Source organism: Atractosteus spatula, chromosome 6, assembly GCF_055471065.1.
Source record: "Atractosteus spatula isolate fAtrSpa1 chromosome 6, fAtrSpa1.hap1, whole genome shotgun sequence".
NCBI classification, from domain to species: Eukaryota; Metazoa; Chordata; class Actinopteri; order Semionotiformes; family Lepisosteidae; genus Atractosteus; species Atractosteus spatula.
Window position 1 is genome coordinate 40,218,914 of NC_142711.1, and position 8,536 is coordinate 40,227,449.

Below are 8,536 nucleotides of genomic sequence, written 5' to 3' on the forward strand. Positions count from 1 at the left end.
TTCTGGACTTGAATTTTACAGTATTAAGGTTTTGTCCTGATGTGTCAAATTTCTTCTGGTTAAAGAAAATAACCTTAGAACCTGATTTTACTTTGACAGCTGCCTATTATTGATGCTACATAACAAAAGTATGACTGAAGTACTATATTGCACTTTTTTTTTAAATTTCAGAACCCTTCCCGCAAAGCATGTTGAGAAAATTGCAGAGCAAATGCGAGAACATAACATCAATGCTTTGCTCATTATCGGGGGATTTGAGGTATGCATGTTAACTTTTTAAATTCCTTTTTAATGAAAAGAGAGAAATGTTTGACATTATTAAATAGAACATTTACAGAAAAGTAAAATAAAAACTTGACTTGTAAGTTTTATAGTTATAATTTTGCTTTGTAGTGGCACTGATTGAAAAAAATACTTATGTTTTAAAACTGTAAAACTTGTGGTAAATAAATGACACTTACTGTATATGTGTAGAAAAGGTTGCTGCTACAACCATGTAATGATTAAGTTGGCGGATCCATTTCCTTGCTTTTTGCAGTTGTAGTTTTTAGTCTCTATCTTGAAAAGACATCAAAATTGGTTACAATGATATATATATACTGTAAATAATGCATGCCATGGTGATCAAAAATGGCTTAAACAAACCTGCTCTAAATTCCCCTTAAATAAAATAAACTGTATTGTATAATTTCTGATAAAAGTAATGTACAAAATGTTTAAAATATACAAATGGTTATCTGGATTTGCCTGCAGGCCAGCTGAAGTCAGATTACAGACTGACATTATATGTTTGTTTTCCAAGCTAATATAGAAGAGCTAGTCCATGGTTCATTTTCCAATTTTTCAGTGGTGCCAAATTCTAACTGTAGGTCTAACAAATAACACCTACATAAAAAAATGAAAAATGGACAAGTTCATTGTGTAGAAAATTAAGAAATTAATGCTAAGACAAAGTAAATAATATCGGAATGTAGCTGTATTCAATTATTCAATTCATTTCATGCTTGTCTCTTTATATATGTGTGTTCTTTTTTATTTTTTCCATTTGTTAGTTTGATTAAGTTTCCTTTCTTTGTACCCTGTGACTGCTGAGTGGTACCTCTGTGTGTCACCCTGTCCGTTGTGATAGGTATGGTTCTTCCTCTGGCTCCTGTCATGTCTTTGCCACTAGCTCCAGTGATTCACACTGTGCCTGTCACATCACTGACTTGGCTCTGCCCTGCAGGCCTACCTGGGACTCATGGAACTGTTAACTGCCCGGGGAAAATATGACGAGTTCTGTGTCCCTATGGTTATGGTTCCTGCTACTGTCTCCAACAATGTACCGGGTTCAGATTTCAGCATTGGTGCAGATACAGCTCTGAACGCTATTACTGATGTAAGTCTGGCTGGGAGATTGCATATTAACACAGCCACAGGAGCCAAATTGTGATCACTGACGCTGGTGCTTTTATTTATCAGCAAGACAATTAGCCCATTGTAAAAAAAAATCATATCCAGCAATAGATGTCGGCTGCATTTGTAGAGCTTCTACATATTTTTTTAAAAAAGTAGAAAGCTGATTGGGGGCTTAAGCAATGGTTGATATATTTCATGAGCCGTTTTGCAGGCTGTTTTGATGCAATACACTTTATAAACATTGAGTGTTTTTTAAGCAATATGTTTTCAAAAACATGTTAATGTTTATACTGCACATGTTAATGTATAAACATGTTAATACAAATTTTGTATTTGATGTATAAGCATTTAATGTGTGGTTGCATCATCATCATACGGCTGTAGCGTCGCACTGTGATGTAATTAATTACAAAGCAGCGTAAAGCAGGTGACAGAACTGGTAATGATAATGAATGGTTGTGGTAATGAAAGACACTCTAGCCTTCTGAAGGCTGGCTCTTTGTAGCTGGTAGAGAAAAGCACAGCTGTTGGTGCCACAGGTAAGTAGCAGTGGAGGCATGCAGTGGAGTGGCATGGTCTGTCCTGCAGTTTTGTTCAGCCTGCACCTTACTGTGCTTGTTTTATAAATATGTGGTCATGTACAGACTAAAACAACATTTTGTTCTGCTTATTAACAGTTAACCCATGTGCACAAATTCGTTTCCTCTCAGTAGATTTGTATTTTCTCTTCTGTCATTTTAATAACAGTAACACATTTCTTTTTGCATGTGCAGCTGCATGTGGACAGTGGTGGCTTTTCATTTTTTCCAGTTTGCAAATTAAGTAAACTTGAATTGTCGTGGAGGGCAGTATTATTTTCCCATGAGCATGTCAAACATGAGCTTTCTGAGCTGCTTTTAATCCATTTCTTTAATAGCATCCTTAATTAATAAGTCAAGATTCTCATTCAGCCCGAAATTAAATTTGTTTTTTAGATAATCCAGTACATTTTACTGTATTTTACTGAGAAAAGTGTTGAATTTGAACTTGTAACATTTTCATTTAATTATAAATGTTCTAACCTTTTGAAGTGCTGTATTTTACCTGGCAATATGAGCTACATCAACACATGGTTGGACCTGTACTGAAGGTCCAAAAGGCCAGATGTGATCTCTTGATTATTAGTGATTATAAGAGCTGTTCTGTTGTTACTATACTGTTTCTTTCTGCACATTGTTTTCAGGAAACAGTTGGTTACTATTGAGGTTATATTCTTACATTTTCTTTTTGCAGTAATTTTTTTCTTTTGATTTTTAAATTTGAAAGAAGCAACACAAACTATAATTGACCTAAATACTCTTAAATCAAAGATTTACATATTAATCTGAATGAGATCCATCTGACATTTTAACAAACTAAAAAATGAATTACTGTACAAACATAACCTCTGTAGCTCTGTACTGTAAGTGAGCAGTGTCTAGAGTTCCAGTTGTGTTTTGTACAGTACCTTAACTGAGTCCAGTAAAATGTTGCCTTAACCTGTACTTGGCCACTGTTTGCTTTCTACACTTCTCTCTGTGTGTGGACATGACAGTAACCGCACTAAACCACGTCTGGCATCTACTTGTCTGGTTATGAACGTGCCTGTCTAAGCCCGAGGCGCCATATTGCAAAGCTTTCAAAAGTGTCTGCACCGCACATTTGGGACTTATTTTTCTCTCTTGCCAATGGGAAGCCAAACCCCCTATCACACGGAAGGAGCCACAAGCAGGGTACACTTCTTAAAACTCACAGGAAAAGATGGAGCTTTCTTAACAATCTAATGCATCTGTACTGCTGATTCAGGCATTTGAGTGTTTGCTGCAGCTTTATGAGGCACGATCCACCCACGAAGAGTTTTGCATCCCTCTGTGTATGCTGCCTGCTACCATTAGTAACAATGTGCCAGGCACTGATTTCAGTATTGGTGCCGACACTGCCCTCAATGCCATTGTGGAGGTAAGGGAGAATCTTTCAGTGTCTCAACATGAAGTGAAGTTCACTTTATTTCATTATAATGGACTGGACTGCTGTTCACAAACTGCTATAAATTTACATTTTACAACACAATCCTATTCTGCATGTCAATTTTCTAAAGTAAGATTATTCTTCTTATTATTATTATTCCTGTATGATATGAATTTGACCTTTTATTTAATTACTTACTCTACCAGATACATAATTTAAAACATAATGGAGAAGATAATTTTTAGGTATCATTATTTCAATGCACATTTGTATACAAATTTGTGTAATTTTTTGATTGTTGTGTATTTTTCAGTATTAAAAAATAGATGTTGCTCAAGATTTGTTTAATCGTGTTTGAAATGCTTAATCCGAATACAGTGTTCAAACACACCCAAGAGGAGTGCTGTGATCTGCTATTTGTTATCACTAGTAATCATTTTCTAAAGAATGCTCATGACTTCTTGTGGGGCAAGTCAAAAAACATCTGATATCAAAATGATTCTGTCTCCAGAAACATAATTGCCTTTTAAAGACAGTAGTATTTTTGTTCTCTGATCTCGTCAGACAGTCAGAGTATCAGAATCTGCTTGAACGTTGTCCTTGTTGTCTAAGAAACATAAATATTGTTAAGACCGTTCCCCGTTTAGTACTCCTCTGTGTATTTAGAAAGGTGATGATGATTTATCTTGATTATGCTCTTGCCTTTTTTAACACAAGGGTTGTGGTGTTAGCTTGGTTTTCTGGAAGAGATAGAGAAGAACATTCTGTTGGTAAACTTTTGCCGTGAGGCCCATTTAGTGTCTTTTTTAATTTCCCCCCAGTTCTGTGCTTTTTCCCCCGTAATGACTGAGTGTTTGTGTATCAGACCTGTGACCGCATCAAGCAGTCTGCTAGCGGGACGAAGCGCCGTGTGTTCATCATTGAGACCATGGGAGGATACTGTGGCTACCTGGCCAGTGTGGGGGGCCTGGCAGCTGGTGCTGACGCTGCCTACATTTTCGAGGAGCCGTTCGACATTCGGGACCTCCAGGTGTGTGTTATTGAGTTGTCGTGATAAAAGTCTGCATCAGTTGTATTTTACACACCCAGCTTACTACATTTTCACAGCTGTTTTGTGGAGTATTAAGTTAATAACACAGTTCTAGACGACTAAGGACGGCAGGCATGTGGATGAAACTACAGGAGGAAAACAGCTTCCAAAAATCTTCTCAGCTTACAGTTTGGCTGAATAATACCCTTGGATTCTTGTTTCAGAGATACTTTCCTTAAGACATTCAGATTATATTTCCAGAGCTCTGCTGATCATGAAAGACAGGATTTTGCTCCATTCTGTAAACAAATGGATGGAAAGTATTTATTGAAATACCATAAATTAGGATTAATTTCATTTGTACTTCTTTTTCATGGTTTAAAAACATTGCTTTCCGAGTTATTACTCCCCCTTCTGTATTTAAAACCTTACTGAACCTTCCGTCTCATTTGTCATCCTTTTGTCTTCGCCCAACCCTCAGTCTCTTTCTTTTTGATTCGTTATGCACCCCCTTGCCTCATATCCACCTCCCCTATACTCTCACATACCTGAAGAAGGCAACACAGACGATGTGTGTTTTTTTACTTTATTTATACTGGGATTTTACTGGGATTCCAATATAGGACTACAGTGCAGTACAGTGAGACGTGCCATTTGCTTCAATTGTTTCTATTTTAAGGATAAGCTGGTGACAGAAATCCTCACGTGGGGTCAAGATATTTATAGTCAAAGGTCCATTTATGCCTTGAATGTTAAGTTGTAGTCAAGATTACTGAAATACCTAACCTAGAACTGAAGTTATCATCAGTAAAGTACAATGACATAAGCACTTCTAATGTCTTATAATAGACTTGCTCATCAGTGATCTAACCAAAGAACATTTTCTGTTTTGTTGTACACGGTATCGCAGTGATAACTCTTTTGTAGGCAAAGCTTGGGATGACATATAAGATTTAGTTATCACAAACTTTACTGAAGTACAGTCCGTAATCACTGTTATGAATACTGTAAGTCTAATATTTTATGTCAATTTAATTTAAAAAAATGTTTTATCAATTTTCAGGCTAATGTGGAGCATCTTACAGAAAAGATGAAAACTAGCATCCAGCGAGGTTTAGTGCTAAGGTAAATGAATCACCTAACCCAGCTTTTGTTATTTTAATAATGTTCAAACAATGTAAGAGCACACTAGCTTAAATACCAAGACCTAAATGTCACTTACCGGCTGTTGAATCTACAAAGGATCTCTTAGGAGCAAGAACTTATCAATGATAGTCACTGTCTTACTTATTTTACTTTTTTAGAAGTGTTACCTATTTGATAGCTGAGGTTAAGTAACCATTACTATCCCCAGTTAATTTTCCTTAATCTTCACTACGGCTCACTGGGATGAATCAGTGTTCAGTAAGCCCTGAAACAAAAATATAGAATTATAACTAAATATAGCTTATTCAACATTTTTCTAAAGATAAACAAATTACAGAATATTATTCTGAAAGAAATGTGGCATTATTTTTTCACATTGACAAAATCTAGAGTAACCTGAGTAAAGTCTTGTTTTAGGGTAAGTGCCACTCGTTTATGAGCTTTCATAGCAAGATTTTAATTTATTTTTATCATTTTTCATTAGACTCTGAGTATGAAACTGCCAAATGTTGTGTTGCATTGTGGTGTAAAGCAAGTGTTATAGTGAGTTTGCTTCTCCAGGTTTCTCAAGAGCATTCAGTATTTACAATAGCAATTTGGCGTAACGCTTGGTTTGCCTCAGCTCTTGATCTGTGAAAGTAGGAGGTGAGCTGTGATGGTTGTTCAAATATGGTGTCCATTTTTACAAGTTACACCAACACTCAGGAGAGCTGCTCACACACATGCGTGGTCGCTAACATGTCAAAGAGCCAGTGAGCTCTTTTCACTATGAACCAATAGCAACAGTAGGTGAACAGACTGGAATCCCACAGCCAGCCCAACTGAATCTAATCCATTTCAGTACAGTCTGCATATCCTCTGGAGACGTCCCATTTCATTTAGGGTAGTCAAGTGCAGATTACAGTTTTAATGATTTTTTTTTATAATGGCATCTCCTTCTCCGAAAACGTGTTGACTATTCTTCTGTTTTAATTTGCAGAAATGAGAACTGCAATGAAAATTACACGACTGACTTCATTTATCAGTTGTATTCTGAGGAGGGGAGAGGTGTGTTTGACAGCAGGAAGAATGTGCTTGGTCACATGCAACAGGTAAACACAAAACATACATTGTATGGGACATAATTCCAAGTGGGATGGGAAGTACTTCTTTACCAGGACAACCTGGGTAATTCACCAGTTATTTTTGTCTGATTCTTTTATCCAAAGTGATGCACGTTTATACCCATTTGTTAGAGAAATCTGAATTTTCCTTTCATATAATTATATTTATATGAGCCCGCTTGCAATTTAGCCAATAGTGTTCTAGTTACAGGTTTAAGTCCCTAGTCATTACTCCATGACTAAATTTCAAACAGGATCCAATAATGTATGCAACTAGTGATTTTTGAAAGGCCATTGAAATCAAGATTTGTAATCTTCAAGTTGCCAGTGTAAAAAAACATGTTAATCCAGTTCTTCTAATAGCAGAAAATATTCGGAGGGACTTCAAACTGCAATAAAATCAGTATTGGAACCAACAGTAAAAATAGTCATTTGTTGTGTTTTTACAGCATATAAATATTGTTCACCAATGGTGTTCCCCCATCATGATCTGAATAGATTTTTCTGATGCTTTTCAGGGAGGTGCACCTTCTCCGTTTGACAGAAACTTTGGAACAAAGATATCAGCTAAAGCTATGCAGTGGATCTCTAAGAAACTCAAGGAGTCCTACAGACAAGGTACTGTGCTAACTGGAAGAGCTGTTAAACATCTCTTTTAGAAGCACTTTGCACATTAACCCTAATTTTGTCTTGCAATGAATGTGGTGTTTGCTGTACTGTCACTTCCGTCATAATTCAGTCCTCGAGATTTGTGTTGCGTTTCAACGTTGTTGAGATGACTAAGCATATGGTATATAATGCAGTAAAAATGGTTCCACAACACAAATGTTTGGCATAGAAGGATGTAAGCTGTCCTTTACGGTATGTATGTACCATTTGTATGTTTCTTTGACTTTCATGTGCTCTTAAACGAAGAGGCTTTTAGATTTAATGCTAACCATAACCATTACAGTAAGCTTTCTTGTGCATTACAGAGAGCTGTAATGTTGCAGTAGTTAAATCTGCTTTTCCTTTTTTGTTGTTTTTTCCTGTTGCTGTCTGCATGGATTACATTAGATGAAGGTAAATCACTTGATTATTGATGTTGTCTTTGTGTTCACCCTAAGTGTTTTTACACCAAGTGTGATGTTTTTAGATGCTCTTTGAATGGATGTTGTTGTATGTTGTTTGCATGGATTCATTGAAGATTTTCCTAAAGCCAGATTCTAAAAAGATAATTTGTGGTATTAATATATGGTGAGGTCATTGTCAGTGTTGTGTAACTTGCAGCATTTTAAAAAATGTAAAGCAAAAGTGTTGTGCTGAATTTCTATAATTCTAGTATATTTCATTTTTTTGTATAAATTATGCAACAACACCTACAGCAAGTGTCAAAGGTCAGAATCAGAATCAACTTACTCAGGTGTACTTGGTGCTGCAGAAACATTTTACATACTGTTTACCTTACCCAAACAGGACTATTAGTCGTCAGTGAGCATACCTTACCAGTCAGAATGCTCTGAATAATGGTTGTGTAAAACTGTATCCGAATTGGTTAAAAGACACCTAAGTTTCAGTTGGCTCAAAAAGTATATTCTCTGCTGTGTTTTAGTTGTTAAAGTGGTGATTTTTATATCCCATTTAAGGATGTTAGAGATTATAATTCCCAAATATCTAAAGGATCCACTGTATGCACAACAACACCATTGATTACCAGGGAGAGAGGTTTTGGAAAATGTTCCTGGAAATCAATCACCATATCCACCGTTTTAAGAGTAGAGTATTTTAGGTGGTTGTTAGTACACCATGATACAAACCAACTAACCTCCCTCCTGCACATGGTCTCATCATCATTAGTGAAGGGACCCACAGGGTGATGTTATCTACAAACTTA

The 8,536-nt window shown here is 36.3% G+C and overlaps 1 protein-coding gene across 6 annotated transcripts in view; it reads left to right on the forward strand.

Moving 5' to 3' along the window:
- LOC148832878 (ATP-dependent 6-phosphofructokinase, platelet type-like) overlaps positions 1-8,536 on the forward strand; it is a 41,891-nt gene that overhangs the window by 30,598 nt on the left and 2,757 nt on the right. For 3 of the 6 annotated variants that reach the window (XM_088918098.1, XM_088918097.1, XM_088918101.1), the window contains 6 exons: positions 172-259; positions 1,226-1,378; positions 4,250-4,414; positions 5,478-5,539; positions 6,540-6,651; positions 7,182-7,281. In XM_088918098.1, the coding sequence (XP_088774224.1) occupies positions 172-259; positions 1,226-1,378; positions 4,250-4,414; positions 5,478-5,539; positions 6,540-6,651; positions 7,182-7,281 (680 nt within the window). Of the gene's footprint in view, positions 1-171; positions 260-1,225; positions 1,379-3,222; positions 3,376-4,249; positions 4,415-5,477; positions 5,540-6,539; positions 6,652-7,181; positions 7,282-8,536 lie in introns of all 6 variants that reach the window. The other 3 variants (XM_088918100.1, XM_088918099.1, XM_088918102.1) reach the window with 2 other exon arrangements.